Source organism: Theileria parva, chromosome 2 (assembly GCF_000165365.1).
Source record: "Theileria parva strain Muguga chromosome 2, complete sequence, whole genome shotgun sequence".
Taxonomy (NCBI): Eukaryota; Apicomplexa; class Aconoidasida; order Piroplasmida; family Theileriidae; genus Theileria; species Theileria parva.
The window spans coordinates 101540-122972 of NC_007345.1; the positions used below are offsets into that span (position 1 = coordinate 101540).

At 34.1% G+C, this 21433-nt stretch overlaps 10 protein-coding genes across 10 annotated transcripts; 7 read left to right on the forward strand and 3 right to left on the reverse strand.

Moving 5' to 3' along the window:
• Nucleotides 1-162: 162 nt before the first annotated feature.
• On the forward strand, nt 163-1472 carry PPX1 (Serine/threonine-protein phosphatase 4 catalytic subunit). The gene is made up of 2 exons (XM_759518.2): nt 163-469; nt 566-1472. Exons 1-2 carry the CDS (start codon nt 329-331, stop codon nt 1337-1339), a joined length of 915 nt encoding a protein of 304 aa, XP_764611.2. The 5' UTR covers nt 163-328; the 3' UTR covers nt 1340-1472.
• Nucleotides 1473-1800: 328 nt separating this feature from the next.
• TpMuguga_02g00043 (uncharacterized protein) lies at nt 1801-3692 on the forward strand (the record flags this gene model as incomplete). The annotated part of the gene is made up of 1 exon (XM_759519.2): nt 1801-3692. The coding sequence occupies one exon, from the start codon at nt 1801-1803 to the stop codon at nt 3550-3552; it is 1752 nt and encodes a 583-aa protein (XP_764612.1). The 3' UTR covers nt 3553-3692.
• A 143-nt stretch (nt 3693-3835) lies between these two features.
• On the reverse strand, nt 3836-5662 carry CSE4 (Core histone H2A/H2B/H3/H4 family protein). The gene is made up of 3 exons (XM_759520.2): nt 5583-5662; nt 5229-5386; nt 3836-5057 (listed from the first exon to the last, which is right to left on the reverse strand). Coding segments are annotated over exons 1-3 (1257 nt in total). The 5' UTR covers nt 5585-5662; the 3' UTR covers nt 3836-3960.
• Nucleotides 5663-5725: 63 nt separating this feature from the next.
• TpMuguga_02g00045 (Cytochrome c oxidase subunit Vb family protein) lies at nt 5726-7262 on the forward strand. The gene is made up of 3 exons (XM_759521.2): nt 5726-6410; nt 6560-6843; nt 7076-7262. Exons 1-3 carry the CDS (start codon nt 5983-5985, stop codon nt 7174-7176), a joined length of 813 nt encoding a protein of 270 aa, XP_764614.1. The 5' UTR covers nt 5726-5982; the 3' UTR covers nt 7177-7262.
• A 101-nt stretch (nt 7263-7363) lies between these two features.
• Nucleotides 7364-9393, forward strand: aatB (Aminotransferase class I and II family protein). The gene is made up of 4 exons (XM_759522.2): nt 7364-7755; nt 7920-8163; nt 8258-8677; nt 8824-9393. The coding sequence occupies exons 1-4, from the start codon at nt 7607-7609 to the stop codon at nt 9247-9249; spliced, it is 1239 nt and encodes a 412-aa protein (XP_764615.1). The 5' UTR covers nt 7364-7606; the 3' UTR covers nt 9250-9393.
• Nucleotide 9394: 1 nt separating this feature from the next.
• On the forward strand, nt 9395-10641 carry TpMuguga_02g00047 (uncharacterized protein). Its single transcript, XM_759523.2, has 2 exons — nt 9395-10121; nt 10196-10641. The coding sequence occupies exons 1-2, from the start codon at nt 9623-9625 to the stop codon at nt 10525-10527; spliced, it is 831 nt and encodes a 276-aa protein (XP_764616.1). The 5' UTR covers nt 9395-9622; the 3' UTR covers nt 10528-10641.
• A 125-nt stretch (nt 10642-10766) lies between these two features.
• Nucleotides 10767-11743, reverse strand: cypB (Peptidyl-prolyl cis-trans isomerase B). Its single transcript, XM_759524.2, has 3 exons — nt 11377-11743; nt 11062-11179; nt 10770-10983 (listed from the first exon to the last, which is right to left on the reverse strand). Exons 1-3 carry the CDS (start codon nt 11656-11658, stop codon nt 10793-10795), a joined length of 591 nt encoding a protein of 196 aa, XP_764617.1. The 5' UTR covers nt 11659-11743; the 3' UTR covers nt 10770-10792.
• Nucleotides 11744-12112: 369 nt separating this feature from the next.
• TpMuguga_02g00049 (uncharacterized protein) lies at nt 12113-14240 on the reverse strand. The gene has a single exon (XM_759525.2). The coding sequence runs from the start codon at nt 13956-13958 to the stop codon at nt 12168-12170; it is 1791 nt and encodes a 596-aa protein (XP_764618.1). The 5' UTR covers nt 13959-14240; the 3' UTR covers nt 12113-12167.
• Nucleotides 14241-14522: 282 nt separating this feature from the next.
• NTF2 (Nuclear transport factor 2) lies at nt 14523-15562 on the forward strand. Its single transcript, XM_759526.2, has 4 exons — nt 14523-14725; nt 14884-15059; nt 15227-15307; nt 15470-15562. Exons 1-4 carry the CDS (start codon nt 14643-14645, stop codon nt 15502-15504), a joined length of 375 nt encoding a protein of 124 aa, XP_764619.1. The 5' UTR covers nt 14523-14642; the 3' UTR covers nt 15505-15562.
• Nucleotides 15563-15670: 108 nt separating this feature from the next.
• RON4 (Rhoptry neck protein 4) lies at nt 15671-21429 on the forward strand. The gene is made up of 7 exons (XM_061305547.1): nt 15671-16016; nt 16109-16141; nt 16329-16622; nt 16749-17825; nt 17966-18841; nt 19034-19476; nt 19594-21429. Exons 1-7 carry the CDS (start codon nt 15842-15844, stop codon nt 21349-21351), a joined length of 4656 nt encoding a protein of 1551 aa, XP_061162087.1. The 5' UTR covers nt 15671-15841; the 3' UTR covers nt 21352-21429.
• Nucleotides 21430-21433: the final 4 nt, after the last annotated feature.

Sequence of the window (21433 nt, forward strand, 5' to 3'; positions counted from 1 at the left end):
TACCTATATTTAGTTTCATTCTATTTTAATTTATTTTGGGTACAATTTTTGTATTTTCGAAGTTAATTTAATTATTTTAATAGAGTGAATTCGTTAATTATAGAATAATAATTATAGGGACAATTATTTATATTTTGAGAAAAATTCTATTTTAGTTCACACATTTTCCTGGATAACTTATACTTATTTATATATTGTTTAGAGGATAGTTGTAGTTTGATTAGAATTAATTTAGTGTAATTGCTAAAATAATAAAAACATACGTATGGGGAGTTGGTGTCATTAATAAATAAATTAATAATGTAGAATATGGATCAATGAGGGTGAAATGAGTGATATAGATCGAGATATCGCTCAACTTAAGAAATGTGAATATTTGAGCGAAAACGAGGTCAGATTACTGTGTAATAAAGCCAAAGAAATACTTATCGAGGAATCTAACATACAATATGTAGATTCTCCAGTTACAGTACTACCATACTAATATTTTTACTTATTTATATAGTTATATAGTTGAATAGTTAGTACTCTAGGTATTGGTTATGATATAACATTCTTCCTATAGGTTTGTGGCGACATTCATGGCCAATTTTATGATTTTAAAGAGTTATTAGAGGTTGGAAATGACATTCCTCAGACAAACTACTTGTTTATGGGTGATTTTGTTGATAGAGGTTACTACTCAGTTGAGACATTTTTGTTATTGCTTTCCTTTAAAGTCAGGTATCCTGACCGTATAACCCTTATCAGAGGGAACCACGAGTCAAGACAGATTACACAGGTGTATGGGTTTTACGACGAGTGTATCAGAAAGTATGGAAGCGTCAACGTATGGCGTTACTGCACAGATATATTCGACTATTTCTCCATAGGAGCCCTTGTCGACAACCAGTTCTTTTGTATTCATGGAGGACTTTCTCCATCAATTCTCACCATAGACGAGATAAGGTGTCTTGACAGGAAACAGGAAGTTCCTCATGAGGGTCCCATGTGTGACTTGCTCTGGTCAGACCCTGAGACAATGGATGGCTGGGGTGCTAGTCCCAGAGGGGCAGGCTTTCTCTTTGGGGGTGATGTAGTACGCCAGTTCTGCCACCAGAATAACATTCAAACAATCGCAAGGGCCCATCAGTTAGTGATGGAAGGATATAAATGGTGGTTTAACAAAAGTCTTATAACAGTTTGGTCAGCCCCTAACTACTGTTACCGTTGTGGAAATATCGCAAGTATAATGGAGTTGGACGAGAACTTAAATTGCAACTTCAAAAAATTTGAAGCTGTTCCACCTGATAAAAGAGGCGTTCCTGCAAAGAAACCACTTCCGGAGTATTTTTTATAATCGTTTTCTATGCTCTAATCTCACATGTCAATTATTTACTTTTTCAAATGGATTTTAAGAGTTAACCAATACGTTTAAGATACTGTATGATTGGTTCTACAATGTTTTATATAATTAATATCCTATTAAAATGTATTTTATAGGTATATAAGGTATAGTATTACTAGTGTTAGGTAGCAGTCCAATTATATACTTTCCTGATCAAGTCAAGGATCAGTATAGCTATAGTTATTTATTAATCCGCTATAGCTATTTTAAATTATTCCAAGGTATTGCAATAGTAACTTATAACTCTCTGCCTTGATCTATTTATCCTATTTCCAACTTTAGATCTTGAAACTCCTGATGATCCAGTTTATTTAGATATGAGTATTTATGTTAATTATAAAAATTTTAATATATTTAACAGTATTTAATATTCCTGATCTCCCTTTAACTCAAATTTCGTTTCTTAAATAACCATGGGAGGTTTTTATTCAAAAACCTTAGACTCTGAAGAATTATCTTCTATTTCCAGTGATATTGAGTCAAAACTTTCAGTTTCTGAAAAGCCACAAACTCATGATCAGAAAGTAACTAATACTCCTAAAGTTATTTCGATTAACTACACTCCTGATGATGAGCAAGAACTAAAAACACACCTTAACTCTGTTTATCGTTTATTGCTCAAGAAGCGTTTTAGTAATTCTGACATCTTGTCTTTCTCTTCTCGTTTACTATCAATTAACCAATTTAAACCTCCCAATCAGAACGGTTCAGTAGCACATAATCTTTATCATCGTTGCGGTGGTTTTTGGGGAAAAGCCAAACGTGTTTTTGATGACATAGTCAAAGATTGTTCCGCTGAAGAGGATAAGACTAGATTAATACAACAAGTTAAAAGGACTCCCGACCATCTAATTTGTGACAATGAAAAGGATTTGTTAATAAAATTTATTGATCGTACTATTGACGAATCTGAATTTGAGCAATTGGTAGACCGTTTTAAAAGTCATGTTGAAGATGCCATTTTTATCCATTTTTCAGATATTGTGCTACCATTTTTTAGACACGTTAAATCAGATCTTGAGTCTCGTAATTTATACGATTATGACTTTGAGTTGATTGGCGATTTTTTCAATCTGGATGCAGAGAGACTAATATATCAATTTGTTATGAGAAACATTGAAGGTAATTTGGACGACGATACTTGGTTTAGGTTAAAAGATTACTTCTATAATTGTTATTATCAACATTTTGAAGATTATCTAAACCAGAAAATAAGTGAAATTTATTCATTCAACTTCGAACAACAAACTGATACCAAGAACGTTGAATCTCCTGACTTAGTTTCAAAACCCTTAGACTCTGAAGCTCATCCTATCTCCAGTGATATTGAGTCAAAACATTCACCTAATGACAAATTAGAAATTGATGATCAATCCGTTGAATCTGACTATGAAGATTTTGCCAATTCTATTCGTATTAACTACACTCCCGAGGATGAGCAAGAATTAAAAACACAACTTAACTCTGTTTATCGTTTATTGCTTAAGAAGCGTTATAACGATCCTGATGTAATAAGATTTTCGAGTCTTTCAAGTCATTCAAGTCATATTGATGAATCAATAAGTAGCATTAAAAACGCTCCAATTTCAAACATTATATTTTATCTTTGTGGTAGTACTAAAGATAGAGCCAAGGGTATCCTTGATGATATAGTCAAAGATTGTATTACTGATGAGGATAGGGCCAGATTGATAGAACAAGTTGAAAGGGCTCCTGATCATTTATTTTATGAGAAGGAGAAGGATTTATTAATAAAATTTATTATTAATACTATTGACGAATCTGAACTTGCTGAATTATTAGGCATTGTTATGGACCATATTCGTCGTGAAATTTCTATGTTTTCTTCAGATACCTTGCTGGCATTTTTGACGGACATTAATACCGATTCTGGCTCTTGTAATCCATACGAACATGCAGTTAGCTTAATAAGTGACAAAATAAATTCGCAGGCTGAGATACGAATAGACCGATTGCTTATGAGAAATATTCTCAGAAATTTTCGAAGGGATTTAGCTAAGAGATCGGAAACACATTTTACTGACTTTAATGTTGATGAGTTTGATAATCTTCTAAACCGCAATCTCAGTGAAATTTATTCGTTCTTCAATTTCAAAAAAGCTGATGCTACTGACGACCTTGATAAATTAACAACCATAACATAACACTACTTTACCCTAGTTTTCTTGACTTTGCCCGTATAAAGTCATCCACAACTAACTATACTAAATATACCACACTACTAATATCTTATGGACTTAGGCTCAAATTCTTTACCATTCTCTAATCTTTTATTAATTATAAATATATTCCTACTCATACGGCTAAACTACAGATTTAGATATTATAGCTAACACATTTTAGTCTATAGTATACATATAACACAGCACGGTTAAGGCATATAACTAAGTGTATCAGTATAGTATTTTATAAGTAGTCCATGGAACAAAAATATTACTAAATTGAAGAAAGTTAATTAGACCAAAGTTAACAATAAAAAACTTGTTAGAATAAAGAGCAGTAAGGAGTTTAAAGGATGATTTTGGCTTATAAGTATAATATGTAAATAAGGATCAAGGTAGTATATTGGAAAATTCATATTCTTGTCTTCCTCGGCAGAATCTTGCGAGTCTCATGTCATCTACTCTGAGTGTGATTCTCTTGGCATGATGTGAACAAGCTGTTGAAATTTCGAGAAGCTTAGTGATTTCATCCTCAGTAGCTACTTGAAGAGCAGCTAGGGCCTCTACGGTGAACCTAATTTGTCCTGAACCGGCCCACCAATTTTGTGCGATTTCTCTAACGATTCTGGCAAAGATTGCCCTTGGGATGAGCATATGTGTACTTTTTTGATAGGCCATAATCTCGCGTTCGATGCGGGTCAGTCCCTGGCGTTTCAGGGTTTTACCGGTCGAGTCACGGCTTCGACCGAACTTGTAACCCTTGGGAATGGTGATCTCACCATCTTTATTATAGTGCATCTTCTCCGACGGACGCGGTAACATGCTGTTAATGCGATATCGGATTAAGGCGTCAAATGCCTCGTCATTGGTCAGCTTCTGCTTTTTATATTCGGAGATTATATGGGCTGGGTTCATTACAGGCGGTTTTGTGGGCTCTTTCTGAACAGTTGCTCTTTTAGACGCAACAGGAGATCGAGAAGTCGTTTTACTAACCATACTAGGGCGGGAAGATATGTCCCTATTAAGTTTAGGTCTTCCTCTCTTCCTAACCCTTAATTCTGGTCTCACACTTGTCTCAGATACCCCAGGTTTATCAATTACAACATCTTTATCAAGAGGAGCAACAGTATTAGTATCAACTGTGTCGATATTGTTACCAGTATTAGTGTCAGTTGTAACCTTTGCTAAATCATCAAATAATTCAGGTTGTGACTGAGAAATTGGTTGTGATGATTGAGTTTGCGGTGACGATCGTGACAGTGTACTACGTTGTGAAAATTGGGAGGCCTCAGTTCGATGAGGTGACGGTTGTGAAGTTTCAGTTCGAGGTGATTGTCTGGATAATGAACTAACATGAGACGGCTGGGATGATTCTGCGAATAAGTTTAAGCGTTGTTCCGATTTATTACCAAATTCGACATGAAAGTTTTCAAAATCGTCATCGACGTCTTCGACCACTTCTTCATCTTCCTCATCCATTTCCCTGCCTATACCATTTTCCAATATTATCTATTTCGCAACTACTTTAAATATCTTCAAACTTAGGTAATTTCAGTTAAATAAATGTTACATGGGAAAACAAATGTAAAAAACGATGGATCGTAGATGACAGTATATAATTATTTAATAAAATTACAGCGGCTAGTAATGGATTATACTTGTAATAATGGATTGATCAAAAGGGGCGCTTCTTAAATTCGATGGCCTATTTAAGTCGTCGGAGTTAGATGAGGGATCAGGGGGATTAATATCAAATTCGTTACCATCTATGCTAACACTCTCAGGACTAGACTCATCAAATATATCCAATTCTTCCCTACATCATCACTATTCAATACTATCTATATATCTACTTGATTTTTACTAGTAACAAAGGGGAAAATATAGTTTTAAAATCTAACAAAAATTTTGGTAAATAGAGAAATTAGGTCACTTAGTGATAGATAGTACGGTTATGGTAGATAGTATTAGATAATTAGGTGGGAAATGTGTAGCATTGTACGGTTGGATACATTTTAAGAAAATATGATACAGATTAAAAATTAAAAAATTAATATACAGAAAATGATACTGATACAATTTTACTATAACAATTATATCTGATTTGAAATTATAAATAGATTGACCCCACCCATCGCTGAACAAATCTTTTTATTTAGAAGATATCTTAATTTTTAGTTTAATTTAATCTTCTCTTATTTTTTAATCCTGTTTCTTCTACACATTTTTGTTCTTTTAATTATTTTTCATTTTTCAGTTGATTTTTCCAGTTTCAACACATACTTTTATCATTTTATTAACACAACTCTCCATATTTTAAGGAGTGAAATTAGATAAATAGATATTTCCACAATATATTAATGAAACTAATTTTCTTATGGATATAAATGTTACAATTGGTTTGTTGAAAATATGTTAAAATTGGTTAAACTTAATTTCCAGAGTTGGGGTCGTTTTTTCCAAAAAGGTCCCTTGTTGGAGAGTAGAAGGGGATATGTTCATTTTCAGCGGTCTAAACCGCACGATTTTGAGCTGCCTCTGGACACCATGCCAAAGGACATTGATACTTTGATGAACTCTGACCCTCAGAAGATGGACTACTTTGGAAGTTACTGGTACTGGCGAATAAGAGGAGAATCTACTCTCATGGACACTGATACACTTCCTCAAAAGAGCTATAAACAGTTGGCAAGGGACCTCGGGATGCAGATCGTTTCAGAGCCTTCAGAACATATGTTAGGGTTGTTGGAGTTGTATGAGTATCTGAAAACGTCTCCATTTGTCGGTCCTTTTGGTACTATACAAAATCCAGTATTGGTACCTTCAGTTATGACTGAAAGGTACTCCGTTTCTTACACTATATTTCTCTTGCAATCTACTCTATTTATCCTTCAGGACTGGATTCTCCAGTCCTTTATTAATAATTACTGTTAATTATTATATTATATAGTTACGTAGTTAGGAGATAAGGAACGTTAACATGTAATAGGGTGGTTGGATGTACTGGAGGAAGCGGTGAACACGAACATGTTCCTTTGTGGTTTCGATGCCGCGAAGGGTTTTTATACCGTTGTGGAGAGTGTGATCAGATTTTTATGCTTGTTAGAGTCCTTTATTCGCTACCAGACGGTGAGGATCCCTTCCCACCGGACCCCGACGTCAACGACGTCTTTGACAACGATATTATTGCCAAGGGGCAGTTTAAATGGAACACTGGCGATTATCTTAAATGGCCTTTAGGAAATGCAACCTATAAACAATTATTTTTACAAGGTACTGCTTTGGATTCTGGAAATTTATTTTCATCCGGACATGGGCCCTAGTTAAACCTTATTTTACCATACTTTGATTATTTAATTATTCATTTTTTAACTTAATTATTCATTTGTATCACTTAGTTTTGAAATTACATAAGTATATACCCCTATGCTATATTTAGTTATAATATGTTATATTTGTAATACTACAGGGGTGACCAAATAGCGATTACTCATGTAATGTGTAGGTAAATGGGGAAATGTACCAATGGATAATTATGAAGCCGATACAAGTGATGTAGTTGACATGCAACCACTTCACAAACATAAAAAATATACGCAACTCTAGTTACTTTAGCCGTTAATTAATTTTATTATTTTACATTTCACCTTTTCCACTTAATCCTAATATTTTTTACAAAATTATTATAAAAATTATTATTCTCATAATCTTATTAATTGTTAAAAAATTCATTCTTTATGCAGTTTGATTCTGTTTATTGTAGTGATTCCAACACTATGCACATTATAAAAAAATTTCTGTGTTTTTGGATTTTTCCTTTAATGTTTAATGTTTGATATTTGTGTTAATTTTTCCATTTTACACATTATTACCAATTTCCACCAATATTTATTTTTTTCTCCATTTATCTGTATTCCACCCTCATTCATATAACTTCATTCCTTATTTCTGGCATTACCACCAAGACCAATACTAATAACAGGGCTAACAATATTGAATATAATTCTTTTGTTAGAAAATAGTGTTATATCGGAACATGGGTTCATTTTTCGAAGATTTGGTGTATAAACCACTGGATTTAAATTTTGGCCCAGCAGCTTTAGCCAGAGCGGATCCCTATCCTGATAAACTTGACCTTTCACTTGGCGTCTATCGTTCAGAGCAAGGTCAACCCGTTGTTTTCAAGTACCACTTTTCAATAATTACACACTTCGGGGCACACATTTACCTATTTATTAGTAAAACTATCAATTCTCAACTTTATTTCCATTTTTGATTATTTTTGGCCTAATTAGTTTGCTTAAATAATATATAGTTAGTACGGTTAGGTTATGTAAATGGTTGTATAGTGTCGTGGCTGAAGTTCGTGGTATGATAGCAAGCGATAAGGCTCAGATGGAGGAATACCTACCCTTATTGGGCAATCCAGATTTTTCCGAGGTTTCAAGGGACTTACTGTTTAAGACTCCAGACACTGACGAGGCCGAGTACAAGTTACTCTGCGAGAGGATATGTTCATTACACACTGCCTCTGCCACAAATGGTATTTTTCTCGGGCTTTTACTACTCAAATATCACATCAAACTTGCCAACGTATTTTTAATCACCGCCACTACTATTTATTTAGTTAAATATTATTAGTCTTTACCAGTAACGACAGAGAATAACTAAGTGAGAATGTTTTTAGAGAACACATACCAGTAACCCTTGCTGGGTGGGGTATCCAACAATAGTTGATAACGTCGGATTACAATACTGTGAGCACAAATACCTCAACTTTTCTGACTCGACCTTGGACATTGATGGGATACTATCATATTACGAAACTTTGGAACGAGGTGACATTCTATTGATTCAGGTGTCTGGACATAATCCTTGCGGAGTGGACCCGAACAGGGAAGAGTGGGAGAGGATCGGAGAGGTGGTCAAGAGGAAAGGCCTGATTCCATTTCTGGATATTGCTTACCAGGGTTATGCTTCAGGTGATATTGTTGAGGATGCCTTCCCTGTCAGGATGTTTGCTGCCTTAGAGGTCGATTTCTTCGTATCGCATTCATTTTCCAAAATGATGACCATTTATTCTGGCAGACTAGGGTGTTTGCACGTGGTAAGAGTCACTTCAGATGATTCCTGCTATTCCTTAACTATGCTTGATTAGATATATTTATTTTTGTTTTACTTTAAACAAACTTATTCGATTAATTTATCCATATTTAAATGCTAATTGTAATATGTTTGTTGAAGAATGTGTAGGTCTTGGGAAGGCGTGATGAAAAGTTGCGTGAAAATGTGTTATCTAATCTGCGTCACATGGCAAGAGGAATTCATGGCACACCTGTTCGTTTATACTCTGAGATAGCAATTAAGATACTAAGGACCCCTTCGTTAAAGGAGAGGTGGTTAGAAGAACTCAGGGGCGCTTACATGCGCATCAGAAACGCCCGAGAGCTTCTATACAAGCGTCTAAACGAGCTCAAGGTTCCTGGTAGATGGGAACACGTGATTAACCAGAAGGGGATGTTTTGTTACCTTAACATACCCGAACGACTAGTCCACAAATTGAGGGAGAAGCACCACATTTACTTAATTTTCAATTCAAGGATTTGTATAGCACAATTAAATAACAAAAGGGTTGAAATATTTGCCAAAGCTTTGAAGGATGTTTTGGAAAATGAGTAATTTAGACTGTTTCGAGAGTTACCTCCTCCTTATCACTACAATTCTACACCCTTTATCACCATTCCATTACACCTGAGATAAACAATTACACTTTTCATGGAGTTAATTTTTGTTTTAACTAAATTTTGTCAGTTTTTAAGTTTATTTTATATTTTACTTAAATTACCACTTCGCTGAATTTCCCTTTCTCTAGACAATTGAACCGATAAACAGATAAAATATTTATAATTATTAAACTTTCCAATAATACAAATAAATAATGGTGTGGAATTGTGTAATTGTAAATTGTTGTGTTGAACCCTTTACACATTGGGGTTTACATAAGATAGAGAGACAAATATAGATAATTAATCTAGTGTAATATTCTGTTTTAATGTATTTTAAGCGAATTTTGCGTAGAAGGCACTGGGAGCTCTTGAAGAAGGAGTTGGTTGACACCTTCTCTAATCATTCTCGTGACACTTCCGTGACTTTGGAAGTTTTGCCATGGCCAAAATTTGTTCAGAAGGAACAACTACTATCTGAGGGTTTAGTTCCAGCTCTAATCACTGATTCCGGGCCACTCAGAAAAATTTGCATTAAATCACATCTGATTCAAAAATTGGCTTTCGATGAAGCTTATGCACATCTAAGTTACCTTTTCACTGGTAGACTCTATAATCTTTTGGTTCAAAATGATGGTAAGGATCAGCATACTGAACACTCTGATGATAATGTTCCTGAGAAGTGTGTAATAAGTGAGGTTAATAGTGATCCTGTTGAGAAGGTGATTTACTTTATAAAGTTTAAGAGACATATTGAAGGTAGAATAACAGAAGTTAATATACCTTGTACCATTACCGGCTTATTTGCTTCTCCAGCTTATCTTAAAGGTTTAACACTACTGTTACTCTCTACTCCTATTTATATTCATATATATAATTTGTGGATAATTATATAACTATAGGATATCATGTGGAATTGATGATGCCTACTATAAAGTGTGAAGTTGTTGGTAAGACAATCCCACCTCCATTTCAAATTGACGTTTCGTCTCTCGACTACACACACCCATTTAGTTCGATTTACTTGAAGGACATCTTACACCTTTTACCTTCTGACGACTCTGTGTTTTTCCACAGAGATTATGACTTGGATAGTCAGGAAGTGGTTTGCACTTATTTACCCGGAACTTTACCCGAGCAGCCTCTTCCGACAGATTATATTGATCCAAATTTTATTAATAAAAAGGGGAAACGTATACATTTAACTTACAAAGGATACTGGCCTAAACAATAATTCTCTTGATTTATTCCTAAAACTCAACTCATTATTTAAATTTCAGCCTATTTACCATTTTAAACTGTCAAATTATTTTTAAAATTTCCACAAATAATCTAAAGTTTTATATAATAATTATATATGAATATTTTATTTTTATTTATGTATTTTATTCTCACGCTAATATTTTAATTTTTTCATAACATTCAAATAATTTGGTTATTACGAAGATTATAGCAAATAAAATAAGTTCATGAACATAATGGACAGTATATTAAGTGATTTACAACTTCTTTACTTTACATGATTTGATGATTGTTTGGGCTGAGGGTTTTCCAGAGTCTGTTCCGGTGGCCTCAATTGCTTGCAGAGTATACTCGCCTTCAAGCAACTCCCCAAACACAACGTGGCGTCCGTCTAACCAACTCGTAGCAACAGTGGTTATATAGAACTGGGACCCATTAGTATTTGGTCCTAAACATTCATAATTATTTAAGGAGTAGAAAATATCTGTATAACTAAGGGTTCCAGAGGATTGTATGGGTGTTTTACCTCTGTTTGCCATTGCGATGACTCCTTTTTTATGTTTTGCTTTGAAATTTTCATCTTCAAAGGTCCCACCGTAAATACTTATTGATCCTGTTCCATTTCTGTTAACAATGTCACCTCCCTATAATACTTATTATCACAAACACGAACAAATTAACTAATACTAACTATGTATCATCTGATTTGATTAATTCTAGTAAAAAACAATTTCAAAATTAGGAAAATTGTAAATAAGTATCAAAAGTTGATCGGGCTAGAAAAAATTATAAAACTAAATAACGAGAAAAGGAAGGGATGAATGGATGAGAAGGAAATTACCTGTACCATAAAGTTAGGAATAACTCTATGAAAAGCGGAATCGACATAAGAATAGTGTTTATCTTCGATTTTAGTGCCTTCGCACAAAGCTATGAAATTATTGACAGTCTTTGGGACCAAATTTCCGTAAAGGCCCACAATTAGCGTCTCTGGGGCCTTCTCATCAGTCTGAACCTCAAGATGAACATGATGTGTAACTGGGTGGCTAGGTTCAACTGGTTTTGGTTTCCTACATACGGCACAGCTTATTACTAGTAATAATTTCACCAATGCAGACTTCATTTTTTACAATATCTCTAAAATACAAATTTAGTAACAAAATGAACAATAATTTAACTAAAAAAACAAAATCTAAATGTAATTCTCAAAAAAATATGTGGTTGGAAAATCAATCATGACACTATATATATAATTAGTCACATTTTTTTAAATTTATGAAAATTTTATCACTTCTTGACTAAGTTATTATTCCAAAAATTATTTTAAGAATAATAGGAGTTTTTGAATTTTACACATTTTTTTAGAAAAATGTGATATCTAATGGAGACTGATAGGTGACACATTATTTACACTAAATACTCTATTACTACCATTTACGCAATATTTATACTCCTTCAAGTACTAAGAGTTTATTTTATTCTCTAAATAATTATAAAAATATATACTGTGCATAACATTCTTTCCCATAATCATGCTACTATACACGTACATATAATAGTTTATATACATAATAGTATAGTTAATAGATAAAATTAATGAGTAGACTGGGTGTTGACTTGTCTGGTTAGAGTCTATTCGTCGTTTTGAAGTTGATACTTTAGCGAAGGTTTATAGTGGAACTTAACGGTAATTTTCTTTTTTGTTTTAAAGAAATAAGTGAATGATAAGGGTTTATGGACTCCTTCAGTGTATTTCCACACCACTCTGTTATTATGTCTAAGTTCAGTACAAATTATGTCATCGTTAGGTGTGTATTTCAATCCAGTTTTTTCAGATGTCTGGACTCTGTACTCCAGAGGACTGAGTTTTACAGTTTCTCCCTGATCATTTCTCTTGTGTAAGGTTAGTTCAGGAGGAATTTCGATGGTTTGTACAATAGAGTTGGGATTTTTTGAATCGAATAAAAGGATTTTATCCTCGAAAATAACTTCAAGTCTTCCAGTTTCTTGTCTGTAAACGACATAGAGTGGTTTCTCACCGGTATTACGGCTCCAAATTACTCTATCATAGTATTTAATCAGGGTACACACTCCATGGCTAAGGGTATAAACAAATTTAATACCTCCTTTTGTAAACATTTGTAAATTATAGTCATCGGAACTTAGTTCTCTAGTGTTACCCTCGTTATCTTGAGAGAGTAGTGTTACGGGCGGAATATGATGGTGCTTCTCAATCAACTCATTACCTTTCAATAGGTAAGTGATAAATTTGTCATCAAATTTGAATTCAAACGTCTTGAGGTTGGAATAACAACTCATGCTCTTGGGAAAGGATTGCCCTGGTTGATGTCTACAAATTGTCTTATCACGGTACTTAACCATGTCAAAGTTTGGCTCGTTTGTATAGTCCAGTATGTATTTATTTTTATCATCTATTGACACATTTTCGATAAAAACTGGTATGAATCCATCAATCTCATCCTTAGCGTAATGCGTTAAAAGGAAAGGGATTTGAGTTTTTTCAATCCACATCTTATTGTACTTTGTGAACTTGAACAACCTACCGGCCTCAACAACTATACTGTCATCTGCAAATTTATACAACAGAGTTACTAGGAATCCCTTCAAATAAGTTTCTTTCGTCCATACAATATGATCTCCTATCATTGCCCTAACACACTCGAGTTCCTCTCTCACTCTAATTACCCACTGTGTTCCTCCAGCTAAAGTTAAATAGTCACTATACTGGTCACGGGTTAATGGAACTAATTCACCATTAACTCTGCGGTACAGTGTTATTTCTGGAATCTTATAGGATCCAACTACCCCGTAGCCATTCTCCAGCTTATACCCAATAAAAATATTAAGAATTTCGAAGAAAATAATCTTCTCCTCCTTATAGAAATATATTGATTTGGGGGCTGTTATTTTGTTAATGTTGGCACGGTGTCTTGAGCTGACAGAGGTTCTATAATCAGGGAAAACACTTTCAATAAGCTTGTAAAGGAAAAGAAACGTGTAAAAAGTCTCTTTATAACCTTTACAAAATATAAATTTGTCGATATTTTCCTTAAACTCTCCTGCTATATTCCTGAGACTCATTCCAATTACATCAGTTACAACACTGTTGTCCTCATTAGTACTTTCTGAGTGCGGACTTTGGTATGAGAAACTACTCAGAGATGAGTTTACAGTGGGAATAAATTCAGTTATTAGAGTTTGCCCAGAGGGTATTTCAGAAAGTTCTTCAAACACTGACTTGAGTATCTCAATTAAGGTTTGAACTAAAGTTAGGGTATTTTCACGCAATCTTTTGATGCCTCTAATAAGTATTCCTTCGGACTCAAGTGGTCTCTTCGAAGACACAGGACGCTCAATGTCACCAGCAATAATTTCAGGGTTATCAATACCTAACCTCTGCATAATTGTTTTAGGCAAATTAATGTAAGTTTAATTATATCTAAGTTGGATTCTAAAATTTTGAAAAATCTGAAGGATGTTATTGATGAACACAATAATCCGAAGAATAACCTTCCTACACTTAAACTTAAACTCAGTTATAACAATCAATTAATACAATTCTACTGTACACTGGAGATAATTATAATCTCTGTAACAAGAATAGGACAAATGTAATTTCTCAATAACAAATCACTACGTGATATAACAATACGAAGACTCAAATAAACAGTTCTTTCTAATAACAAATGGTTTACCATTCCTCAGGATGGTACTAAATTGAAATTTAATGGATTTAATCATTTCCTGTTTAACTTTTAATAATATTATTTAATGATAGCCACACATTTCACTTTGGATTTTATGGTTTAATATATAAATGTGTACTAAATAAGACAAAATAAGGCAACAATTTATGCTAGAATCACAGCTTTTTATTACAACGGAGCGAATTAATAATTTAAAAAATATAATGAAAAATTACTAATTTATAGGAATATATTAATAGACTACTAATATACAGAATTAGATAATTTATATTTACAATTAATTATATTACACATGTTTATCTAACATTACTCACACCCCATCTGTGTTATTTGATCAAAAAAACTCATTTTGAACAATTAATTTTTTTTATTTTTTAAAATGTCAACTGATATGAATTCAAATTTCAGCCAAATTGGTCTTCAATTCACAAAGATGTATTACCACTTAATGGAGACTGATAGGTGACACATTATTTACGCTAAATACTCTATTACTACCATTTACGCAATATTTATACTCCTTCAAGTACTAAGAGTTTATTTTATTTTCTAAAGCTTTGTTATTAGTTTGATCTTATTTCTTACGACTATTACTCTATCAATATTATCATTTCTTATAGAAGAGGACTCTCCCAATTTTATACAAATGATAGTATGATGACCTTTGAAAACAATTCGTTCAAGGGTCAAGCTCAGATTTTGGAGAAACTTTTATCTAACCCATCATCGAAATACGCAATTCTTACTTGTGACTTCCAACCTTCACCTAACAACGGTGTAGTTGGTTTTGTAATGGGTACCTTCACATATTTAGTTCTCTTGAACATCTAGTATACCTAATTATCCTAAGACTGATCAACTCTTCACTTATTTCAGTACCTCTAATTTTACTTTATAATTCACTAATTTTGTACCATATTATAAGTTAGTACTACATCTAGGGGATTGGAAATGTATTATTAGGTGATTTATCTGTGGATAATAATCCGCCCATGAAGTTCGCACATATGTTTCAATTATTCCCCAATGGAAACTCGTATTTTGGTTAGTATTCATATTCAAATTCATTTTACTATGTATTATTGGAGTATCTACATTAATCCTTCTGCTTCAAATATTGTAATTACTGTTTCTCTTCTTTTACTGTTGTTATTAGTAAACGTTTATCCATATAGTTTTTATAGTATTAATTCATATTGACTACAGTGCTAAACGATATATTTCGATTATGTATTGGTTAAGTTGGAGTAATTCTGTCCATCGCTTTAGAAAAAATAATTATTCAATTTTTGATGCAAATTTACATATTATTATCTCGATAATTGTCTAAAGTGGATATATGTTACTGGTGGGGACTTAATTCTTAGTAAATGTGCAAAGTTACGTATATTTATCATAATCACTATAAAATTATCCATATGCCTTAAAATAATGTAATTTTTTGTACATGTAAATAATTTGTGTATATTACTATGTTTAATTCAGTTTTCTAATTTTTGTCTAACTTCTAAATTCAGTTCCATTCCACTTACACATTAGGAATAAAATTAATGAGTTTTATCAGTTTTTTGTTAAATTATGAAAAAATTTTGTTTTCTCCAAATCCCACCGCTTCTACTCGCTTTATTCCTCTTCAAACCCTCAATTTTTATTACTCAGCGTATACAACTGGCAAATGCCCTGCCCATAAATGATAATCTACTCAATATACTCCAAAACATAGATCAAGAATCTAATCTATCAAATAATACGAGTTAATTCTTTACACATTTATTCAATTACTTATATTTATTCTATTATTTATATTTATTCTATTATTATAAAGTGTGTTAATATATTTTTTAGAGAAGGTTAATTTTAAGCTGTTAATAAATCCAGGTATTAAGATTGATGCTAAAGGAGACTATATTCGCTACAACAACTCCCTTATTTATATTAGTCATATCTTTCCTTATCAATCTTTAGCTTTATTTACTATTATTTCACTAAATTATGTTAATTTTGACTTTAAAATATATAGTATAGATAATTAGTGGAATAGTTAAGTTAGTTTAATGATTCATAGTGGGCACCGATGGGACTGAGTTAACCCATTATCTGAAGCTTAAATCGACCCTTTGGCTTACAAATGACGAATTCACAAGTTTGAGGAATTACTTAGGTGACAGTGATTTGTCAAACGCCCTTAAAATTCTTAGACGGAAGTTTTATAGACGCTATGAATCTGAAAATTTACCCAAGGATTCTCTAAAATACAAGCTTCTCTCTGCTCTAGCTTTCAGTTCATTGCAAGGCAAGATTAATGTACTTAAAAATGGGTTAAACGATCATGTCCCCGAGTTATTATTGCTAGTTTCAGGTACTGTGCACTGCAGATGATTCTTTCATTTTTATATAGCAGTTCCTCTCGGACTCATTATATACTTATGCTTTATATAGTTACGTAAATAATATCACTATTTGGCCTAGTGTAATATTGTTGTAGGGTATGTGAGTGAGCACAAAAGCGCTGTTGACTGGAAGCCTTTAGAACTGGATGATCCAGACTTTTCTTTTAAGGTTGATACTGGCAACAGGCCCACAACAGACCTAACCCCGGTAACAGTAACCTCCGAATACGACCCAACCAAATACCAACATATTATATTCGATTCAATCAAGCTTCTCAATGATAGCACTATCCACACTCCTACCACTGAACTCCCTAAACAGTCCACAGTATCTGAAGAGCCTAAGGCTACCGAAAAAACAACCCAACAGGAACTAGAAACCGTCAAAAAAGACTCAGAAAAAGAATTGACTTTGCCAAAACCTGAACAAACCAAAGAACTCAAAACTGAACCTACACCTGAGTCTACTACTACCAATAACACGCCTGAACAAACCAAAGAACTCAAAACTGAACCTACACCTGAGTCTACTACTACCAATAACACGCCTGAACAAACCAAAGAACTCAAAACTGAACCTACACCTGAGTCTACTACTACCAATACTACACCTGAACAACCTACCAGTACTACTTCTACTACTGAACCTACTGCTACACCTGATACTATCAATAACACGCCTACCACCACCACTAATACTTCTACTACTGAACCTACTGCTACACCTGAACAACCCAAAGAAGAAGTTTCACTTGCAAAAGATGAAAGCGATGTGAATAGTAATAATAGTAATAATGTAAAGGATAGTAACGTAGTAGATAAAGATAATCCAACACCAACTGAAGAACTTAAATCATTACAAGATCAAAATCCATCGCCCAACTCTGATAATACCTCTATCAATGCGAACAGTCCTCCGGAAAGTACTGAAAATGTTGATAGTACCAGCCAATTATCGGATAATGAAGAAACTTTGAAAAAGACGCCGCCAAACTCTCCTACTGATTCTACTACCACAAATACTGATGCCAGCAGTGACGAGATGACTGAAGAGTTGAGTAACGTGGTCAAAGGAGATGGAACTAATTTGAAGACCACGTTTACCCTGAGCAATGACAATGACGAGACCACAAAGTTCCACAAATCGAAAAATCCGCCTCCTGAACCTACGGGTAATTCTACAAACTATTTCAAACCTATTTTCAATTATTTTATTTATATCTAGACTACATATTTATTCATGCTCTATTATTAACTATATATAATATAGTAATACATTATACACTTAAATAAATGAGTTAATAATGATTAGATGAATCTGCGAGTGAGGCTTCGTCTGAGCCTGAGTCTGAGTCAGAGAGTAAGGAGAAGTCGAATGAGGACTTATTAAATGAACTACAGAAGACTCATCCACCCTATAACGAGACTGAGCTTATGAATATTTTGCACAAAGTTGACACTGAGGATGTGCAGCCTTCCTTCAAGTCCCCTTTAACAATAACTCTTAAAATCACTTTCTTCTCCAGCGATAAGAGGATATCGGTACCTGTTGTAACCACTGCTTCTCTTTTGCTCCCAGAGACCCTGTTCACAATGTGCTTGCGCGACGAGCTGACACAACAGTGTGCGTTTGAGCTAAAGGATAGACTAATGGCTAGGTTTGAGGACGAAAAATCTCAGGCCTTTAAATGGGCACACCTAGTTTCACTTCTACAGGCCTTGTCCCTTCAAGGAGACGTATTCGTGGAGAAGTACGTCATGGTCAGTGGATCAGAGAGCGAGATTACTGTCTCAAAGATTGAGATGATCCTCCCCATGAAGTCATTGACATTTTTACAACAACTTGAGGGCGAGGCTTCAAGCACCAACCAAGAGTCTAAAATAACATTTAAACTTCACAAAGGGGTTCTTAATATACCAGTAGGAATATCACCCAGTGACATAGGCCAAAACTACGGAGTACACGCACAACTCTCTAGGTTCCTCGAACTCTATGGAGATTTTGAAATCACACACTCATTGTTTGACCTCCCAACCCAGAAAAGAAACAAACCTGGAAAATCTGACAAAACGGGAACATCCAGAAGGGGAACTGAAGAACCCAGTAAAGTGTACACCATGGATGAGTTGTTATCAATGAACATTGAAACCAAAGACTTAAATAATAACATACACTACATTCTTTCAGGTATGTTTAACTCTGTAGTAACATACGTAACTCTTTCCAATACCCAGTTCTCAACACCAAATACTCTCCACCATTATTGTTATGTACAAATAAATAGTTATTCAAATTGGTAAAAAATTCAGTGAAAATAGTTATATATTACTAATTATAACCATATTTATATATAAATACTGAGTTTGTATCTATTTTTAGGATATGAGAAGGCTTTGTTTTCAGTACCTAAGAGGTTGAGTGGATATAAATTAGTTTGGGAGACTGTTGATAAGTACCCTGAGCTTCAACGACTCTGGATTGAAGCTTTGACTTTGATGAAGCTGATGGATAAAACTGACAATCTTAAGAATTTTTTAAATAACCATACCTTTAAATATCAGGAATTGAAGGACTTGTTTGAGATAACTTACGGTATCATAGCTGCAGACAATTTTGATGAGGCAAGAGACTTTTATGAGACTGTAGGTATAACTCAAAAGGATGTTGATATGAACTTGTCAAGAGTACGAAGTCTTTTCTTTGCGAAAACAGGCACAAACGTTACTAGACTTCCTCCAACACTTAAGCCAATGCACCCCAACTGTCTCATTAATAATATGATAACTTCATTATCATCATATGATCTAATTGAGAGATTACAGGTGATTTAAATTCACTCAATTACTTCTATAACTATACTTATTCTTCAAACATTCACTTAGCCTTATTTTATCTAACTCTAAAATATACTATTAGGAGGAATATAATTTTGCATATAGGTAATGTATGTACAATGGATAAATCGTTACAAGAATACAACAGATGACATAAACTATGACCTTGCTTTTCTATGTGCTGGTTCTTCAGTTTTATTACAACATTGGCATTATTTTCAACTGGATCAACGGTTTCACGACCCCCCGGTGCCTTTCATAACCCTAATAACGTCGTTTTCTCGTCTAGCACAGGGTAAATACAAAAATCCGGAACGAAAGGAAGAGATTAAGGATCTGATCAACTCGAATGTAGCAAAAAAATGCCGCAAATATATTAATGCGGCTGGCATTTTGGCAACGTCGCCTTACAAGACTGCCACCATAAACATGCAACCTAAGTCTCTTCTTGGAGCCATTGGGAATGCTCTTAGCGTATCCATGGATGCACCTGCTCTAGAGGTTGCTTATGCTATGAAGGACTATTTCAAGGCCGAACTATCCAAAGGCAAGTTTGGCAACTCTCTTGGAATTTGTCTTGGCCTACAGCTTCTCTACCGCCTTAATGGGTGCCTATCTATTGAGAGGTCGAATGATTTCTCGTTATACTCTCACAACCTGTTAACCATGGATACGAGGGAAATATTGGAAAAATACACACAAATCGACTCCAATACTAAGAACATTAATAAGTATCACCAATATCTCAAGTTAGGTTGCGATCCCGACAATATTACTGTACACGAATCGATGTCTAAGCTTATGTCTTTGGTCTCAACTCAGTCTCACTTGGATTTGATGGATGAGCTAGTTCGTAGGGAGATGCTCTCACCAGATTTCACTCCCGAGGGATATCTAGCCGAGCCAGAGGTTTCTTCCAAGTCTGACCTTGTTGACCTGGAAGATGATACAACAACTCTTCTTGAAGCCTTTGATTCCAACAACACCAGGTCGCTCCTCGAAATCGCTAACGATATTGAAGAGGGCGAGGGTGATTCCGAATCTCTTGAAACTTCCGATTCGTTTATTGAATTAGATAATTCACACACCAATAGTCCCTATACAACTGAAGGTTATGTATACAACGTTGGTAGTATTGGAACTACAAATTTGAAGGAAATGGACAAATTATATCACCAACTACTCAACACTAATTTAAACAGGTTTACAGCTTTAAATAAGGGTTTAAATACTATTAACAAACTTTTTAATAACACCAACCCTAGTACCTCCGGTTCTAACCCCAATGAATCTTCTGACAAAACATTTGGCGGCATAATGTTTGATATAAGAATGGAAAGATTAGATTCAAGGGATGATCTAATAGCCTTGGATGTACCATTTACGTTCCATGAGAAAGAACTTGACTTTATCGAGTCACTTGAGTCTAAGTCTCTACTCAAACTTCTAATGTACAGGATGAAAAAAAGAGTTGAATCCCTAACCAATTACTATTCTTGTCACGATAAGGTTAATGGTTCAGGTGTTGTGTTTTTAGACGAGTTGGTGGCTAAGGCGAATGTCGACATTGGTACTTACAACAGTTTATTACACATATTTGAATTAATGCCTGAGGACGGATATTACTTTGAATACGAAGGCCTGGTCATACCAGGCGACAGAGTTGGTAAATTAACTGCAAAACACATTTACAAATCGCTACAAAACAATAATAAGTCTAAGAATATGAATAATCACTCGAGAGGCTTGGTTTTACAGGTTATTGATCCTGTCGATGACCGAGGTATTAAAGAATTAACAATGCCAAAGGAACACATTAAGAAGCATGACGAATTATTTTACCAAAAAATGACTGAACTTTAATTCATCTCATGTACAATATATAATACCGTTGTAATTTACTGATTAAGGTAAAATAAAGGCTCAATATACTTAAACATACTAT

What these genes read in the sequence shown, in the direction of transcription:
- PPX1 (XM_759518.2), top strand. Translation starts at nt 329, where the DNA reads ATGAGTGATATAGATCGAGATATCGCTCAACTTAAGAAATGTGAATAT. An exon ending in ATGTAGATTCTCCAGTTACA is followed by an intron (nt 470 to 565) that starts GTACTACCATAC and finishes TTCTTCCTATAG; the next exon opens with GTTTGTGGCGACATTCATGG.
- CSE4 (XM_759520.2), bottom strand. An exon ending in TGATCAATCCATTATTACAA is followed by an intron (nt 5,058 to 5,228) that starts GTATAATCCATT and finishes AAAATGGTATAG; the next exon opens with GCAGGGAAATGGATGAGGAA.
- TpMuguga_02g00045 (XM_759521.2), top strand. Translation starts at nt 5,983, where the DNA reads ATGTTAAAATTGGTTAAACTTAATTTCCAGAGTTGGGGTCGTTTTTTC. An exon ending in CCTTCAGTTATGACTGAAAG is followed by an intron (nt 6,411 to 6,559) that starts GTACTCCGTTTC and finishes AACATGTAATAG; the next exon opens with GGTGGTTGGATGTACTGGAG. An exon ending in TAAACAATTATTTTTACAAG is followed by an intron (nt 6,844 to 7,075) that starts GTACTGCTTTGG and finishes TGTAATGTGTAG; the next exon opens with GTAAATGGGGAAATGTACCA.
- aatB (XM_759522.2), top strand. Translation starts at nt 7,607, where the DNA reads ATGGGTTCATTTTTCGAAGATTTGGTGTATAAACCACTGGATTTAAAT. An exon ending in GGTCAACCCGTTGTTTTCAA is followed by an intron (nt 7,756 to 7,919) that starts GTACCACTTTTC and finishes ATGGTTGTATAG; the next exon opens with TGTCGTGGCTGAAGTTCGTG. An exon ending in ATCACATCAAACTTGCCAAC is followed by an intron (nt 8,164 to 8,257) that starts GTATTTTTAATC and finishes GAATGTTTTTAG; the next exon opens with AGAACACATACCAGTAACCC.
- TpMuguga_02g00047 (XM_759523.2), top strand. Translation starts at nt 9,623, where the DNA reads ATGTATTTTAAGCGAATTTTGCGTAGAAGGCACTGGGAGCTCTTGAAG. An exon ending in TTCTCCAGCTTATCTTAAAG is followed by an intron (nt 10,122 to 10,195) that starts GTTTAACACTAC and finishes ATATAACTATAG; the next exon opens with GATATCATGTGGAATTGATG.
- cypB (XM_759524.2), bottom strand. Translation starts at nt 11,658, where the DNA reads ATGAAGTCTGCATTGGTGAAATTATTACTAGTAATAAGCTGTGCCGTA. An exon ending in TTCCTAACTTTATGGTACAG is followed by an intron (nt 11,180 to 11,376) that starts GTAATTTCCTTC and finishes TAAGTATTATAG; the next exon opens with GGAGGTGACATTGTTAACAG. An exon ending in CATCGCAATGGCAAACAGAG is followed by an intron (nt 10,984 to 11,061) that starts GTAAAACACCCA and finishes ATGAATGTTTAG; the next exon opens with GACCAAATACTAATGGGTCC.
- TpMuguga_02g00049 (XM_759525.2), bottom strand. Translation starts at nt 13,958, where the DNA reads ATGCAGAGGTTAGGTATTGATAACCCTGAAATTATTGCTGGTGACATT.
- NTF2 (XM_759526.2), top strand. Translation starts at nt 14,643, where the DNA reads ATGTCAACTGATATGAATTCAAATTTCAGCCAAATTGGTCTTCAATTC. An exon ending in CACTTAATGGAGACTGATAG is followed by an intron (nt 14,726 to 14,883) that starts GTGACACATTAT and finishes CATTTCTTATAG; the next exon opens with AAGAGGACTCTCCCAATTTT. An exon ending in TGTAGTTGGTTTTGTAATGG is followed by an intron (nt 15,060 to 15,226) that starts GTACCTTCACAT and finishes ATGTATTATTAG; the next exon opens with GTGATTTATCTGTGGATAAT.
- RON4 (XM_061305547.1), top strand. Translation starts at nt 15,842, where the DNA reads ATGAAAAAATTTTGTTTTCTCCAAATCCCACCGCTTCTACTCGCTTTA. An exon ending in TAAGCTGTTAATAAATCCAG is followed by an intron (nt 16,142 to 16,328) that starts GTATTAAGATTG and finishes AATGATTCATAG; the next exon opens with TGGGCACCGATGGGACTGAG. An exon ending in TCCGCCTCCTGAACCTACGG is followed by an intron (nt 17,826 to 17,965) that starts GTAATTCTACAA and finishes AATAATGATTAG; the next exon opens with ATGAATCTGCGAGTGAGGCT.